This window comes from Zootoca vivipara, chromosome 2 (assembly GCF_963506605.1).
Source record: "Zootoca vivipara chromosome 2, rZooViv1.1, whole genome shotgun sequence".
Lineage (NCBI taxonomy): Eukaryota > Metazoa > Chordata > Lepidosauria > Squamata > Lacertidae > Zootoca > Zootoca vivipara.
Genome location: NC_083277.1, coordinates 109748111 through 109766975, shown reverse-complemented (window position 1 = coordinate 109766975; position 18865 = coordinate 109748111). Strand labels below are relative to the sequence as shown.

At 42.5% G+C, this 18865-nt stretch overlaps 1 protein-coding gene across 3 annotated transcripts in view; it reads left to right on the top strand.

Annotated features, from left to right (window-relative positions):
• Window positions 1–18865, top strand: part of DIP2B (disco interacting protein 2 homolog B) — a 175324-nt gene that overhangs the window by 83590 nt on the left and 72869 nt on the right. For all 3 annotated transcript variants that reach the window (XM_035103799.2, XM_035103797.2, XM_035103798.2), the window contains exon 2: window positions 1183–1254. In XM_035103799.2, the coding sequence (XP_034959690.2) occupies window positions 1183–1254 (72 nt within the window). The remainder of the gene's footprint in view (window positions 1–1182; window positions 1255–18865) is intronic.

Below are 18865 nucleotides of genomic sequence, written 5' to 3'. Positions count from 1 at the left end.
GCTCATACCAATGACAAACTTAGTTGATCTCTAAGGTGCTACTGGAAGGATTTTATTTTTATTTTTTGTTACAATTTAAATGATTATGAATATTTAATGTGAACATGCCACAGACCACCTGAACCCCCAATCTAGGACATCACCTGATATCCATTGTATTAAGTATTCATGATGATTTGTGGTGGTGATGCTATTGGGGAGGTCAAACACAATCCTGCTTTTAATACTGTTTGCAGCTGCAAATCTTTTGGGGCTGGCACACCGCTTCATTTCAATCAGTGCACATCTTGTAACTTTCAGTGGAAATCCCATAACTTTTAATACCATAAATATTCTGAATGTTGTTTTTCTTCTGCTCTTACTGTGTTTTAGCCCCCCTCCACTGATGCAGTAGCACTGGAGAAGCACCACAGAACAAACTAAAGCAGAATCAGTCCACTACTGATGCGCTATTATTGTGTCACAAACATGTTGCCGAATACACCCACAATAAAACACCAGTCTGGAGGGAGGGCCCCACTATCTCCTCTTCCTTCAACCCTTAGAGCAGGAAAACTGAAAAAGAAGGCAGAGCTGCAGAGATAGTTAAAATGTTTATGGGTTTCCTGCTTTTCTCCCGTATCTTAATCCTTTCATATTTTAGCCTCTTTCCTGCCATTCAGATAAAAATGTGAGAATTTATAGAGTGAAAGACAATCAGCCAGATGGCTCTTCCTGTACATCAGACAGATCAGTGTCAGGGAATATAGTTTAATAATAGTCATATACTGTACTTACGCGGCGTTTTGAATTTCACAGCACCCCCCCATAGATGTTTCTGACCTGCTTTGAATAAATGCATTAATAATGATGTTGGAGATACAAAGTCAAAAGCAGATGAAAAACATATGGCAGTGCAATCCTTTGGATATCTACTCAGGAATAAACCCCATTGAGTTCAGTGGGACTTACTCCCTTCCTGCCACATATGTCTAGAATTGCAACCTTAAACCATTTCAGACCATCTGGTACAACAGTGAAGGGCTTTGAGAGTAATTGCCAAATATAATAGCTTGTACAATACTGTTGTTGCTGGAGACAAAAAAAGGGTCCAAATATCATGCAAACACTTTTTAGGTCTTTCCTTTTCTTTTCCAAATGTGGCAACACATGTTTGATTTCTGCTTCCTTGGTTTCTTTTAGGGGACATTACGCAGAAGGGGTATGAGAAGAAAAGGGCAAAGCTGTTGGCTCCATATTTTCCACAGACCCAAGGTAAGCCTTGTGTTAGAGTTCAGAATAAGACGTATTCTTGCCTTCGTATCTGAAGAAGTGTGCATGCACACGAAAGCTCATACCAAAATAAAAACTTAGTTGGTCTTTAAGGTGCTACTGAAGGAATTTTTTTATTTTACTTCGACCCAGACCAACACGGCTACCTACCTATTGCCTCATAGAGTTAATGCTTATGGTAGGGACACCCATTCTCAACAAAGCTGAAATTTGGACCAGTGCAGACATTATGTCTTCAATACAGCTTTTTCTTTCTCTCTTCTCCACCTTCCCTTTGCTTGGCACCTGAGTAAGAGTTCTTGTGGACTCGAGAGCTTGTTCATGATTTTGTGACATTTTGATAAAGGGACTTGGGGAATTTTTCAAAACAAGTATTGAGTTTAACCCTTAGCATGCATGCTAAGGGTAACCTACCTCTTCCTCTGCTTAGCGTAGGTTTTTTGGGGGGGGGCAGGAGGCAGCTTGTTTACTTGGCACATATGGCAGATTGGCAAATAGCATCCCAGGAGATAATCTCATTGCCCTGCTGTTAAATAAGTGGTGGTGCCCATCCCTGCTCCACTACACCACTGGGGGTGGGGTGGGAGACAGAGTGGCAATCTTGTTACATGAGAAGAAATCTGCTTGCAAATTGTTGAGTGTCACCCAATGATTCATGCACATTTTTATCATCTTGTCCATTAATACTGATGAGCTTCTTCTATACCAGGGTCCCCAAACTACGGCCCCCGGGCCGGATGCGGCCCAATCGGCCTTCCAATCCGGCCCGCGACGACCCCCGCCGCCCGCTGCCGCCGCCCGCTCTCGCGGCGCGCGGCGCAGCGGCGTACTAAAAAATCGGCAAAAAATCGCCGAAAATTCTTTGTGCGCATGCGTACGGGCCTCTCCCGACCCGGAAGAGGTCATTTCTGGTGCACTTCCGGGTCGGGGGAGGCCCATACGCATGCGCACAAGCGATTTTCGGCGATTTTTTTCCCCGCCCGTGTGCGCGTGCGCATGCGCACGGGCGCGCACTCCCCCGCCCTCCGGCCCGCTGCGCGCGCACTCCCCTGCCGTCCGGCCCACCGCGCGGTCGGCGCGGCGGGCACCGGCCCACCGCGCGGTAAGTCTGGGGACCCCTGTTCTATACTTTCAGTGAGAATGCTTTGTGAATGTTGTTAATTCTGTTCTATAAGCAGGGGTGGCTAATTAATGAAGAATAATTTTACTATCCACCCAGAGGTAGGAAGAATTAGCAGAAGAGGCTTAACACAAAATAACTAATATTGATGCTTACCATTTTGTTGTTGTTGTTGTTGGTTGTTGTTTTTTTAAGGCAAACTATGGTTCAAGGCCATTTTTTTACAGTGGAGGGAATTGGTACTATATGCAGAGAGTTTTGTGATGCAGTTGTTACTGTTATTAGCTGTTAATTAGCTGATTTTATGCCAAAGAAGAATAAGGGTAAAAGGGCATTGAATGCCAGTGCTTCAGAATTGTTTTTGCTTTGTCAGTGTGAATTTGGGCTGATGGTGGATTATCATTACCTTCAAGGTGATTTCATCAATGGCAGAAAAGAGAAAAACTTTGCAGTTTTCATGTTATATTAAATATGCCGTAGGGCTGCATTTCCAAAAGAGCTTAGAATTCATAATTCAGGCTGCATTAAGAGAGGCGGGTGGGAAATTCCTACTCAGCTTCTTAACCAGGTGTGCTAAACTGCATGGAAAATCTGGAAAGTAGCACAAGCTGGGTTTTCTGGCATACAAATAAGCTGTTTCACTGTACCTGAATAGAAGCTGGACCCTTAAAAACCATTGTCTCTTAAATTCTCACATCTTTTCACTCCACTTTGTCAACTTCATGTGCTTGTGAAACCCACAAAAGGTGAACACATTTTATATTTCATCCTGTGTTTAGAGTTGTTCACCAGAATAACTTAGAAAGATGCACTGAAGGCCATCAGTACACAGTTTAGTATTTAAAGTCTGTTGCTTTCAGTGGATATTGGGTGTGTCTGGATTTTGCCTAAAGGCACTGGGGATGAACTTAGTGAGCTATAACCAAACTGAAAAGCTGTAGGGCAAATGAATGTGCTGGCACGTGAAGGCTGCATTACAGTGATTTGATGGAAATGTGTTTAAAACTTCTCCCACGAAATAACTCACCTCATTTTCAGACAGGGTATATTTGATTCTCTAATGTTGTTGGACTCACAACTCCCAGCAGTCACAGACAGCATGTCAAAATGGGCAGGGATGATGGGAATTGTAGTCCTAAACATCTGAAAGGCACTATAGGCTTATCCACACTTCCATTTGGTCTGTGACTCCTAGGCTGAGATGTTTTTCTTTTGTCACACCGCTTTCCCCAGGAAAACCTGCTGCTTACTACTGAATTGGAGCAAACATCCATCGGGTTTTTCTGCAGATAGACATTTGTTCTGATTCAGAGGTAAACAGAGGGTTTTTCCGGGGAAAGTGGTAGGTTGAAATAAAAACCTCTTAGACCTGTGGTTAGAAGTTACAGACCAAAGGGAATAAATCTGTGGGACAAAGGGACATGTGGGTGAGCCCTATGTTGGGGACGGCAGACCTTGTTCTGTACGTGGTTCTATATAGGGACATGATCTAGTGAACTGCAGCTTGCATGCTGAGCCCCTTAAAAACTCAGCAAATTTTCTCTCATCTTGGGAGTTTAAATCCAAGGACCTCTTGAAAGCTAGTGTGGCTCTTTGTTCCCTCTTTGTCACCTTGCACTATCACTTTGTTTTATTTTCCTTGCTTAAAGGTAAAGGTAAAGGGACCCCTGACCATTAGGTCCAGTTGCGGACGACTCTGAGGTTGCGGCGCTCATCTTGCTTTACTGGCCGAGGGAGCCGGAGTTCAGCTTCCGGTTCATGTGGCCAGCATGACTAAGCCGCTTCTGGCGAACCAGAGCAGCGCATGGAAACGCCTTTTACCTTCCCGCCGGAGCAGCACCTATTTATCTACTTGCACTTTGACGTGCTTTCAAACTGCTAGGTTGGCAGGAGCAGGGACCGAACAACGGGAGCTCACCCCGTTGCGGGGATTCGAACTGCCGACCTTCTGATCGGCAAGCCCTAGGCTCTATGGTTTAACCCACAGCGCCACCTGCGTCCTTTTGCTTGCTTACATGCTATTTAATAACTAGGAGAAGTAATGTCACTGAACCATCCCCACACCTTCTTTTTCTTAATTGCCAAAGGAGTCAGCCAGAGCACTGGCAGAAGGCAGAAGGATAAACCATGTCACTGATTAAGGTGGGGTTTACAGCTGCCGTTGTGACTCAGGTGTGCCCATGCTTGATGACAGATTTCCCATTCGTTTCAGTGCCAACGGAGCATTTATGAGTAATGTAGAATGAAGTACTTAGTTTTGGAATCTGCTGTATTTCTGGTTTCGTAGGGAACATGAAAGAGATACTATTGGATTATGCTTGCCTCTTTTTCTTAAAAAAGAAAAAAAATCAAAGCATTTCCTACTACCGTATAAACTAAGGCCTTTATGTTCACCTTCTGACACAGCAAGTCTTTCTGTTTCCATTTCGCAGATAAGACCCAGGAAATGTGTGCCACAGTGATGGTTAAAACACCAGGCTTCTTTTCATGCCAAACTACCAGGCCACATTGTGTCAAGGAAATTCCTGGAAGGTAGTCTGATAAAAGATAGCACCTTATCTATTTTGGATTCTGATTTAAGGAAATTGCTTAACTTTTGCAGCCAGAGTCAACAGAGTGACCCTTAAAAGATATGTCATTATGGGCTGCTGTAAAAACTAAGATTTTACTTTGAACAATCGTATAGGAAATAATGTGCCTATTGTAATATAATCTTACACAGTTTTGGATTTTATGATTTATTCCTAAGATATCTAAAACGTACTAGGGTGCTGTAAGACTAAAACAGAAGACAGCCCCTGCCGCAGGCAAACAATCTAAATTACAGACACAGCATGGTACAGGGAGCAGGAAGGGATTTGAGGGTGCTTGAGGCTGAGATTTAATTGAAGTGTGAAACAAATCTCTGGATTTGAAACTTTCCTCTCATATTATCCTTATTAATTGCAAAGTCCCCTTCAAAATGTGTAGAATGTCTATTCTTGTCAAGAGGTAGCTTGCAAATGCATACATAGATGTGGATCAGTTCAGTTTTCTCATGGCTTTGTGCCTTGCGCTCTTTGGTCAAGAGAAAGTAAATGTACAGTAGTTCCAATTTGAGCAGTATTTTCTCAGCTTCAGTCAAGTGTGTTTCCTCACTCTTCAAAATTTTGTTTTTCCTGTGGTCAGGCAGTAGAATCCTCTTCCCAATGCATGATGATTAGATTCACAAAGCCCTGATGGCTTGTCATCCAAACCTCTTTCTGCACTATACCAAATGGCTTGTCATGCTACAGTAATGAAGCAACTTTCTTGAATGTGAGTCATATGTAGTTTTGCATTCTCCACCCCTGCAGAAAATAAAACTTTGCAAACCTGTACACACATGTGCATACTTGTCCCTTTGAAATCAGTGGAGTTTAAAGCCCATATAACTTCATACTCGATTCTACCTATTGCTAGAGAATGATCTTAATCTGCCAAATGATGGTTTTCTTCAGTTAAACTTATGGTTCTTGCTTTTATGCTGTTATCACTCTGTGACTATCACCCTTTCTTTTCTCCCCTTCCCTATTTGTAAATTTATTTCAGTTATGCTTCCTCTTCCTGCCTCACTTTGCTTAGGATAGCATCTCTGTCAATTCAGCTTCCTCTCCTCTGTTTTAAATGCAGTTTAAAACAAATGTACTTTTAAATGTAGTTTAAAACAAGCTGGGAGATGGCTTGAATGTGAGTGGAGGAAAATTCCAGACAAATGCAATCGAACACTAGTGAGGGCTCATGATCAAGTCTATCTAATGGCAGTGGAGGCAGCAAAGAAGGCCTTTTCCGTGACTGCTCCTTATTTGTGGAATACTCTCCCCAAGGTGACTTGCCTGGTGCCTTCATTGCATATCTTTAGACACCAGGCAAAAACGTATCTCTACAACCAGTCCTTTGATTAACATTCTGTGGCCTATAAATGTGTTGTGGGAGGGCGGTTATTGGCTTCTTTTTGTTTTATCCTGTATTTTATGTCCTCATTTTGTATTTTTCTGTTGTGAACCGCCCTGTGATCTTTGGATGAATGGTGGCATACAGATTTAATAAATAGTCATAATAGTTATTGTCAGTGCTTTTTTTTCTGGAAAAATTGGTGCTGGTACTCACCGTGAAGTTGTTATAGTAAGTGCCACACTTTTTAACAACAAAAAAAGAGGTGCCGGTACTGCGTACCCTTGATTACCCTCTGGGGGGAAAAGCACTGGTTCTTGTATAATGTAACTTCCTTTGGTGCCACAAAGGCATTGCACATTTTCAGTCCCATCTCCCATTGTTCTTGTAAATGTTTCCTCAAAACCCACTACTTTGGCAAAGCTTTTCCAGGACCCCTGACCCATTCCTCTTCAGTGCTGTCTCTTCACCAGTTAACTGTCTTCTCCTTTGGTTGACAGTATGATCTGGGTTTCCCAGGTTTAGTTTTCAGTCCACTGGTGGCCTTAGATAAGCCATAGGCTCTCACTCGTAGCCTCTGTGCCACCTTTTAAATATGGGGATAATAATAGTGGCTCCTGCTCAGTTATTATGCTTATATCATTTTAATATGTTCTGTAAACCTTTTTGACATTTGATAATAAAAGGCAGTAGTAAACAAACCTTTTGAATAAAGTACCAGATATGTTAACAAGAAATGAAAAGAACCTGCCTAATTTCATGTCAATTTGTAGACAGCAAGAATTGCCTCCCAGTTGACCGGACAGTGAATTTTCTGTAAATTGTGTTATATCCCTCCCGCTTTTAATGTTATGTGAGTACAGTATTATGAAGTTACATGAGTTTTATGATGTTATGAGTATTCTGATGGATATCTGGTGGATATTACCCTATGTAAATATTATGTTAGGCCAGATAGACCAGTAAAGCATTTCATGAGCAAGTAGTCCTGGACTTAATTTGGAAGGTCGTTTGTGTTATTTTTCATGTTTACATAGTATTTTTAATTTAAACAATTAAAGCATCAAAACTAAAGTGACAGTTGACTACTTGTGCTGTCATGGTGAGGAAGTTTTCAATTTGAGATTTTTTGCTGCCATGCTTGTAGAGCTCAATTATGCGTTCCTGTCTAGGAGGTCATTCACGCTGGATTTCCTGTTAGCTGATCTACTTATTCATATTTACAGAGTATATTGCTAGTGTATTTCTACTTTTAATTTTCAGCAGATTTAAGAAACTTCCATAGTGCAACAAGAAAAAGGGAAAAAAAGAAAGGATCACTCTAAAATATGAAAGGGAGTGTTAAAATGCAGGGTTCCTTGTTGCAGGGAGGGAAGAAAGCACACGGTCATGCAGATTTCTCGGGAACAAAACAAATGGGTATTCACAGCTAGCTTGATAAATGTTGGACTGTTCTGGACAAAGGATTAGCGTTGTCATTCTCTACACAGGGTGCAGAAAAAACGTTGCAACATGATTGTTGTTTTTGTATGCCTGCAATCAAATTGTAGCAAATGTATATGCACACTTTGAATTGCGGGCTTCAAAGGATCCCGTGAGCCTTCACCTTTGGCTTCAGTTCCTGGGGCTGCTAGGTTAGCAAATCAACGCTTCAGTGACATCTCTGCAACAGAGTGACAGCTGTGCCGAGAAGGGTGGGTGAATGGGAGGGTCTGTCTGTCGTCAGATTGGCTGTAGACGAGCACTTCCCAAGGATATGGTTTCACAAGATGGTGGGGTAACATTTACTGTCACTCCTGGTTCTCAGGCTTAGTCACCTGTGTTCCTTAGCACCGTACTCATTGCCCTGCTTGGTTCTTGCCTCTTCTTGTCCTAACAGGAAGCCGCTTCCAGACTGCAAAGTAAAAAGCATTGGTTCTCTTTTCAGAATCTCATTCCTTTGGGTTTGCTGGTGCAGGTTGAGTCCTTGTTTACACTAGCACCCCTTACTGGCTGAAGTTGAAAGTACTGCTTTAGGCGTGCAATATTACCATGTTTGCAGAACCCCTTCTGATCTACCATAGCAGAAGGAAATTTATCCTTTCAGCAGGTTGTCAGCAGCTGGGTAGGTTTGCCCATCACTTTAGAATGTAAATATCAGGATTTAAGTAGTCTTTTGTAAGAAGTAGAGAAAAGATCAATAAGAAAAGTATGCTATTTCTCTAGCTATAGTTTTTGTTGAGCAGTGGTGCTTATAAAATATAAATAGAGGTTTCAATCAGGGTGCAGGAAAAATGACATTGGTGAATGGTTATTATTTTCCGCCTATTCATTTAATTCAGTTGGTTTTCTGGGCCTAAACATTCACAAAGTGACATACAGAGAAAAAATGAAAAACAATAGAACATCAGGCAAAATATGAAACATTGTGTGGATAAAAATTAGATACACAGAGATGCTAAATTAGAAGGAAGGACCATAGTGAAGCAGCAACAGCTGCTGCTGTGGCCTTTACAACTTTCTAGAATGGAAGGGGCCAAACAAAGATTAACTAGAAGAAAACTCAACAGCTCTGGAGACCCTGTAATGAGAAATGAAGCTTCTTAGAAGGGCAATGTAAAACTACTAACAATGGGATATTCTTGCTAGTGACTCAATTCAGGGCTATTCATTAAAAGCGTCAATCAATCCCTGGGTCTTTCATTTCTTTCATCTTCTTAATTGCTAACTCTTTTTATTTATAGAACCTCTAAATGTGCACAACCATTATTATGCTGCTGTTTAACAATCCTATATAAAAATTTCACCAACATGGCATTGAAAAAACAAGTGTGCATGTGGTGGTTTGTATAGTAAAGTATCAGAGAGCAGAATCTGCGATAGGCTTCCAGCAGTCATGATGAAAGACTTGTCTATGTCCATCCCTTTGTTCTCCCAGCTTATGAACCCCTAAACCAGGCACCCCCAAACTGCGGCCCTCCAGATGTTTTTGCCTACAACTCCCATGATCCCTAGCTAAGAGGACCAGTGGTCAGGGATGATGGGAATTGTAGTCCAAAACATCTGGAGGGTCGAAGGTTGGGGATGCCTGCCCTAAACCTTTCCATTCTGCCTCTTTCTGGTGGTAGTTTCTAGTATAGCATTCCCAGTTATCAAAATGTTCCAAGATCAATATGTGCATTAGGGGCAGGGATGTAGTTTTTGGAAAATGATGGACATTCATTCAAAAGATTTTGTTGCTGGAAGAAATTGGAATACTGTGTATCATTTTGCCTGGTGCACATACTATAGTCATATAAATTGATTGTGTGTTGTCTTTAAATACAATGTTCCTAACTGCATATTATTACTTTTGCATGGCTCTCTTTAGGGAATGGATCTAGCTTTTCCAACTGTTATTTGGATAACCAGGCCTTTATTTTGTAAAAATTAAGAATAGCATTTATAGTGGTATGAGCAGGCTCTTCTCAGGCATCTTTGTGGCTTGTATTAGGCAACTTTTTTCAAATAACCAACCACTGTTCATTTACCTTTTCTTTTTGCTCTCCCCTCCCCCTCCCCTCCTGAAAAGGAGAGCCCATAGCAAGCCCTGTCTTCTTATCTCCTTTCTCAAATGCAGGCGGATCAATAAGCAGGTCAATGCCATGTGAAGGTTCCAGGTCTGCCAATGTTTCTTGCCCTCAGCACATGCCATTGATTTATTTTTAATTTCAGCCACCCCCCAAAGAAGTTAGTCTACATCACTAGGCAGTTGTGTTATCTTCTGCATGCTTATTCCTCAATATACTTTTTTTTTTACACCCTTTGGACAACAGGGACTGTTTTATGATAGTATGGTAGCTTGTAGTAATACTTTTCAGCTACTAGACAACTTATTTAGACATACTTTAGTGGAATCATTTCCCTTAACCCATATTGTACATTCTTACAAAACACAACTGATTTGTCCTGGATAAAAACGTTGCTATTCAATGTAGATGAAAAAGACAAAGGCTGCTTCTTATGCACCTCACTTTTTATACTGCATGAAATACATTTTCAGCCATGGATTTGAAATAAGAAATGTCAGCTGTAATCTGCTCTGAATTACAGGAACTGCCATATGTGTAGCTCTGCAACTTCAGACTACAGTGTCGTGATCACTGTACAGGCTTCATGATGCCATATGTCTGCTTTCAAGCTCCATCTTCTTACATGGGTGGCCAACTCCCAATATACTGTGCACTCACAGAGTTAAAAAATGGCAGTGATCTACCCCATTTGGGGATGGGTTTAGGACAAAGTTGTGAGTTTTTTATAGGAAGGAAAAACCCTGTTTTGGGGGGTTCAGGTCAAAGTTGTTGAGTTTTTTATAGGAAGGAAAGCCCTGTTTTGGGGGGTTCAGTTTAGGGGAGCCAAAGTTGTTGAGCTTCTTTGGAGGGCAGCCAGTGATCTACCACAGACATCCAGTGATCTACTGGTAGATCACAATCTACCTGTTGGACGTGCCAGCATGCAGAGGCTTGAGAGCTTAACTGTGGTGCTGGATTCTAGGAATTTTAAATTAATGTTTATATCTCATACAGGTATATTGTGTGTATGTGTGTGTGTGTTTTAAATTGCTACTAAACTGAAAGATGCCAACATGCATGGACCTACCTATAACATCCATATGCATTTCCTTTCACATCTGCCTCTCTGGCTTTGCTACTGATTATGAATGAGCACATTGTTGACTTTGTTATTGAGGCCTAATAATGGAACACTTCTGCCAGTCTCCCCTCCCCCCCCAAAAAAAAACATTGCCAGCCATTTTATTTATGAGATGCCTTTCAAGGAACTAAAGGGGAGATGCAGCTCAAAACTAATGGCCATTAAACCTTCAGCAGCAGCTCATAAAATCCCCTACAAAAATACTGCTACCATGTTGCCTATCTAGAAGATCTCGCCAGCAGAAACTGCAGATCCAACAGGATTATTCTAAAGGGAATTCTAAATACAGCCACCCAACATCTGCCAGGCTTAGCTGACTCCTGTTTGCTTTGTCAGGGAGCAGGACAGCAGTGCTTGATTTACTGTAAATACTCTGCAGCCTGCCTCCTCCCCTAATCTCAAAATCTTGCTTGGCTGCTTTTTGTTATAGAAGGCACATAGAGCCAGCCATCAGTGAGTCTCATTCCTGTCCAGGTGTGTTAGCTGCCAGTGAAAATGAATGGCCTTGCTTCCAGGCCGGAATAGAAGAAAAACAAATCGCTTCTTGGAAGTGAGATGCTTAATTGTGCTTAGAACTTTGAGGAAGCATACAGCTTTTGAATGTGCTTCTTGCTGTAAAGGAAGCACAACTCACGTGGGGGTTGAGGCAAAATATCTTCCTTCCTCTATCCTTGATTTGAACTTGTAGTTTTCCACAAACTACAAGACCTGCGGAATATAGAGAAGCTCCGGCTGGTGGGGGAGAAACCAGCATCTTTCTGTTATCCTGGCATAATAAATGCTTGCATGATATTCACACAAGGGTGTGCGCATCCTCTCCTCCCCACTCCCTTGGAGGTTATCCTTGCATTGGAAAACATCAGGCAAAAAGCAGCCTCCCAAATCCTCATGTTGAAAGGGATGCGAAAGTCAAGCACAACTTTTGTCTGCTACCACAAAGCAGAATCCTTCACATGTCAGCTCCTTGCTTAACCTGACTGTGCAACTCTACTAACCTTACTCACAACGGAGTGATTTGCAACAGATCAGTGCTTCCTCCTACCCAGGGCTGGCCCACCCATGAGGCAATATGAGGTGACTGTCTCAGGCATCTACAGGGGGAACAGATACGGCCTCCAAGGAACGCATTGCCTGCTGCTGCCATGGTGGCAGTGGCAGCTTCAGCATACTCCTTGGTGGTCAGATCTGCCTCCTTGGTAGCCCTCCCCCCCCCATGCCGCTTCTACAGTGGCCTCTTGGCCTATAGGAGGTCCTGCTGGTCTCTACCTACCCCTAAGGAGGGAATAGTGGGGGCTGCCCTCTGGGGTCTCCTTGACTCTGCACCCACTTGGTGTGATTCAGAGCAGGTCCCCTTCCCCCCTCACAACAGCCTTTGATTCCCATTTCAACCATCGGGTAAGGTTTATTTGATTCTCCCTTTCCTGTTCCTAATGTAGATCTTCACTCACCCATCTTCTCTGGCTGGTGGGGGGGGGCATTTTGTGGTTCACCTCCTGTGCCAAAATGTCTTGGGCCAGCCCTGTGCCTAAAGGTAAAGGGACCCCTGACCATTAGGTCTAGTCGCGGACGACTCTGGGGTTGTGGCGCTCATCTCGCTTTACTGGTTGAGGGACCCGACGTACAGCTTCCAGGTCATGTGGCCAGCATGACTAAGCCGCTTCTGGCGAAACCAGAGCAGCGCACGGAAACGTCGTTTACCTTCCTGCCAGAGCAGTACCTATTTATCTACTTGCACTTTGACATGCTTTTGAACTGCTAGGTTGGCAGGAGCAGGGACTGAGCAACGGGAGCTCACCCTGTCGTGGGGATTTGAACCGCCGACCTTCTGATTGGCAAGCCCTAGGCTCTGTGGTTTAACCCACAGCGCCACCCGCGTCTTTATTTGCTTACCCTCAGGCAAATAATTGAAAATTCAAGCCAAAATTGAGATGTTTAGAGATAGACATGCTGATCCATCCTAGTGGCCTGAATTGGTGCACTCTCCTTAAAAGCTGAGGATGCGGGCAGTTTACTCAGCACTTGAGGGTAACATAGAAGTAGATCATGTCCTAGAAAAAAATTCATCTTATTTGCTTACATAATTGCATGTGGTTGTCAAAATTTACTGGTATCATTTTCATGAGTTGTTTAGGTACTCAGGTACTGATAGTGATCATGTTATCTTCATTCTTGCTATTATTATTTTAGATGCCTGTCAAAAGCTTTTTTTGTTTCGGCAAGCCAAATAATTTAGTGACCTCTCTTTCTTTTCAAAGTTTTATTAATTTTATTTTTGTTTTTAATGATGATGGTTTTATGTTTTTAATTGGCTTGTGGATTTTAGCTGTGTTTTATTTACAATTTTATTTGTACACCACTTGGAGAGCTCTTTGATAAAGCAGTATATTTCCGTCCTGGTGGCTGACAATAGGAGCATTATCAGAGTTTTTGTAGGTAAGGGAACAGAAATGTTTTAGCCAGTGACAAAAAACAACAACGCTAGGTTAGGGTCCAACTCCAGATGATGATTATCAGTGTGAGTGTGGTGAATATATCCTTTCAGAATAGGTCTTTTGGTTTGTAATCCCACCAAATCAAAGTTTATTGCATTAGCCATATAGCCATTGCACATATAATCCCACCACTTATGAACAAAAATGCCTGGTGAGTTACAGCTGCTCCAGCACTGAGGAGTGCTCAGTTGAAGTTTAATTGGTGTCCAGCGCCAACGGAGTAGTGTCATCATTGTGGGTTTTTTTGGATCTTGGCTGATAATGATGTATATTTCATCCTGCTTTAACATTTCTTTGTACATCGCCCAGAGAATCACAGTTATGGGGCATCTAATAAATTAAGTTAAATAAATAAACAAATAAACTGCATTGTCCTTCTGGAAAACTAGAAGAAATTAGGGCAAGGGTAAGGTTGTATATCATATTCCTTTGCTTTGTTAATTAAACTAGGCAGCCAAATGCTTGCATTGATTCTTGCCAATTTCCTGTCATTGATCTTTTTGGCATTCAGTACACACTGACATAAATTTAAGGAGAGGAGTAAAACCACCCAGCTTCAGGAGAAGGCCAAGAATGGTGAAGCTTTGTAAAATAGCACAGGCAGCAATTTCTACATTTAACGCATAAGCAGGGGAGATTAATTCTGTATTTTTGATTGGTCATCCTCCTGTGTTTTGCATGTTTGCTCTTTGGCTTACCATACGGGCAAATTATTCTATGCAAAGCATCCAGGTGGCTGAATGGATTTCCCACCCAATCTTGCATTATGCATAAATACAGGCACAAAAGTACAGTTTTGCATGTCACCTAGGTCTTTAGCTCCACTGTTGTGGCTTTTGCTCAAAATTCTACCCTTAGGTTTGTGAGCAAGTATAACAGAATTCACTGAAGAATTGATGCTTTTGAATTATGGTGCTGGAGGAGACTCTTGAGAGTCCCATGGACTGCAAGAAGATCAAACCTATCCATTCTGAAAGAAATCAGCCCTGAGTGCTCACTGGAAGGACAGATCCTGAAGCTGAGGCTCCAATACTTTGGCCACCTCATGAGAAGAGAAGACTCCCTGGAAAAGACCCTGATGTTGGGAAAGATTGAGGGCACAAGGAGAAGGGGATGACAGAGGACAAAATGATTGGACAGTGTTCTCGAAGCTATGAACATGAGTCTGACCAAACTGCAGGAGGCAGTGGAAGACAGGAGTGCCTGGCGTGCTCCTGGACCATGGGGTTACGAAGAGTCGGACACGACTAAATGACTAAACAACAATAACAGAGCAGGGAAGGACAGACTTCAGGTTTGTTGGCTCTGCTTTGTTTTTTTTACCCCTAGAACCCCAAGATCTACCATCCAGAGCCATATGCAAAAGATAAACACTTAGAATTAGCCTTCAGAGGATGTTCTAAGCCTAATTGGTTTTCAGTTCCAGAATGAAACTTAGCTCACAGTCCTTTCACACACTTCAGGTTAGGCTTCTTCATTTCATCTGTCTAATTTAGGGGGGTGTGGGGGGGAGGCTTTGTTGTTGCTGTTGTTAAACAATATGGAAGTATCCTTATTGATCTATGGCAAATCATCCAGAGCTTCCAATAGATCCTGGTCTCCTCACTGCTGTTAATATACACCTTATCCAGAGGTAGGAATGCAGTTGGCACTTTGGTCTGAACCACTGAGCCTCTTGGGGTTCCTGATCAGCAGGTCGGTGGTTCAACGGGGTGCGCTCCCATTGTTCTGTCCCAGCTGTTGCCAGCCTAGCAGTTTGAAAGCACGCCAGTGCAAGTAGAGAAATAGGTACCGCTGCGGCAGGAAGATAAACGGCGTTTCCGTGCGTTCTGGTTTCCGCCACAGTGTTCCATTGCTCCAGAAGCGGTTTAGTCATGCTGGCCACATGACCCAGAAAGATGTCTGTGGACAAATGCCAGCTCCCTCGGCCTGAAAGCAAGATGAGCACCACAACCCCATAATCACCTTTGACTAGACTTAACCGTCCAGGAGGGGTCCGTTACCTTTTACCTTTACCTATCCAGAGGTAATGACAGACTTCTACCTGTAATGTTGCTGCATGGTGGCTCTTGGAACCAATCGGTACAACTGTTTCATCCTTTGTGTGAATACTACTGAAGCAGTATGCCAACCCTCAATCTTAAATCCTTCTTCACTTTATGAATCCTCCTAAATTCTTATGTTAAACAACAACAACATCATCATCAACAACAACAACAACTGTATTAATCTCAAATTGGAATATTTTCTCACATCTTAATTATGTGACATTTACCACAGGGTGAATCAATCTTTACTTTGTCCCATGCCAGGAGCGGGTAGAGGGTGTCCATCAGTTTTCTCATTGCCCTTAATAAAGCACCCCTAGCTGCTGCTTTTAAATAGCTGTGCTGTAGTGGTAAGTGTAAGAGCAACCAAAGGAATGAGTGATGTTCATAAACATCATCATCATTTGTCAGCCAGCTAAAGGAAACCGGGCACTGTACAGAGATGGAATTTATTCCTCCATGTTCTTTTATTTTGTTTTTTATGGGATGGCATTCAATTTCGTTGTGCTATGTACAATGACAATAAAGTATCTATTCTATTCTATTCTATTCTATTCTATTCTATTCTTTTATAATAGCGGACTCATTGCAGCGTGTTAGTGGCAAGGCTGCCCACACACCTTACTTGACATGTTTCACACAAAATTATGGTGCACAGATTGGGTATGACAAATGGCATGCCAAAATTCCGTTTTTTTTAAAGTGAACTGACTCACTTCTAGCAAGCTCAGACACAGTCATGATCCTGGGGTTCAGGGTGGAGTAGAGAGGAGGCAGCAGACAAGTTAATAGCTAACCTGGCAACCCTGCCAAAATACAGACAAGGTGTCAGCTGCTTTTATTTTACTCAGCATAAATGTCATGTCATACAGATTTCCTAGAGGAAGTTCAGCTCCCCCTCCTCCCCATTTCATTGCAGTATAATTGCTGCTTTCTTTGTTCCCCAGTAGGATTGGGTTTGCTCCAAAAGGCATATATTGGGTAGCTTATATGTTTTTGTTTTTAAAGTTTGGGTCTTTAATTCTATAGAAAACTTCAGTTAGGAAAACAGTCATATCCAAGCATAGGAGTCAGTTCCTAGGGGCCGAAGTCTCTCCCATCTCCAGTAAAATATTTGAGGGGACCAGGGACTCCCAAAGTTCATGGGCATTGCCATTCAAATGGTGTGCATGTGCCACATCTTGTGATTAATTATGCAAGGCAGGGCTTATTTCCTCCCCCCAGCAATATTTTATTCAAGTTGGCACCCCTGTCTCCAGGTCCGGCCAGATTGTGTTTATTTAAATTGCCCCATAAATGTGCAGTTTGGGGTCATTTGTTGTGAGGGGCTTGAATGCACTTCCCCCAATATAAAATACTGCATTTCCCCAATATTCAAGCTGCAGTATTTGCAGATTATTTCCCCCAGGTAGTGTATTGGTTGCCCTTTGGAATGTTGTTGTGTGGAATAAGGTTGTGCAGGTATGAGAAGTACCTGTTGCCTAGTGCACACAATTCATGACGAGTCAGAGTCTTTCTATCCCCAGTAACCAAGCATCGTAAAAAGTGTTTCATTGTTTTATTTTCCTGTTTAGAGGTTGAGCCCTCCCACTTTGCCTTCCCCAAAACTTGAGACTGTTCGAATATGGACACATTTTGTGACCAATTCCCTAGTCCAGGCACCCCCAAACTTCGGCCCTCCAGATGATTTGGACTACGATTCCCATCATCCCCGACCACTGGTCCTGTTAGCTAGGGATCATGGGAGTTGTAGGCCAGAACATCTGAAGGGCCGCAGTTTGGGGATGCCTGCCCTAGTCAATGACAAGGTAATGTTACCCTCTCCTCCTCAATAGTGTATAGCTGATAACTGGTAGTTTATGCACCTAATTCCACCCCCACCCCCCTGTTCTGCTGATGCCAATTTTGCTAGGAATTGACTCCTGAAGGCAGCAAGCAATACCTAGATCAGGCATCTGCAAACTGCGGCCCTCCAGATGTTTTGGCCTACAACTCCCATGATCCCTAGCTAACAGGACCAGTGGTTGGTGAAGATGGGAATTGTAGTCCAAAACATCTGGAGGGCTGAGGTTTGGGGATGCCTGACCTAGATTCTTGGTTTCTTGACAGTTTTGAAAACCAAATGACTCAGCTTTTGTTGCTCTAAAATAACGGCTTGGTTCACATGTCACATTAAACGAACCATGGTTGAAACCCAGGGTCATAATTTGTTTCTTTCCATTACAATTATAGTCTGTGTCTTAATAATGTGTGAACCTGGGATTAGGAAAACCTTTAGGTATTCAAGAGTCCTTGGATACCGCTGAATGTGTGGATAACACTGGCTGATTTTCTTGTGGCGGGCTCTGTACTGTACTACATGTGAGTTGAATGGCAGCTAACAGCACTGCATTGACAGCACTGCATTGAAAATCAGACTTACATTTGGGGAAAGAATTGTATTCTCCTATGTGAACCCTGATATAGTGCTTTCTTAATGCTGGTTTGGGTACCAAAATAGAGTGACCTGGTTGCCCTGCAGCTGACTTGCATTCCAGTACACTTTGCTTGTAGGCTGGCAGCTGTTTCTGGATACCTTTTTAAAAAGGTGGCAAATTGCGAGTGGGAATAGGGTGCATTTGAATGGGTTACCTTCAGTGCCAAAGTATGATACAGTGCAACCCTCTGAAGCAAGCACTTGCAAACTCAAGTGGGACTTACTCCCAGATACATGTGTGCTGGATTGGAGCCCTTAGGTAGGCTCAGCTAGGCACTCTATTTTCAGTTTGTTTGTTTTTAAAGTGGCCTATTACCTTTGCTTGGTATTAGTCCAAAGATTGTTACAGTCAATACTTGGGTTTCTTAGCATTAAACAAACTGCGTAAACTCTTCTGGAAAGAAGTTATTGCTATGTGGATTGTGAAACCTGTTAATGCTTATTTAATTTGACATTTCCAGCAGAGATCAAGTATCCCCTGCAGTTTTGCGGGCAAAAATGTGCATAAGGTGCCCTTGAGCTGACCATAGTTAATTTTTAAAATCTTTCAGTATTGTATTTCTGCCATGACATTGTTGACCCCACTGTTTTACAAGTATAGTACTTAAATGTTTGCTGGCATTGAGTTGGTCCAAGTTGACTTCCCAGCTCTGCCTAACAGAATTTTGAAGATCATCCTGTATAAGGGTGGGGGTGCAAATGGTCTAAAGATCCAGGGAGATCTCTGCCAAGAAAAAGAAAAAGAAAACTTTGAGCTGGCTAATCAATTTTCTGTTAATTTCAAGGCTTACAGATTGAATCTTAGGTTCTCTCCCTTTGTACTTTTAAATATGTACCTGAAACTACTGGAAGAGGCCATCTGAGGTCTGGGTTG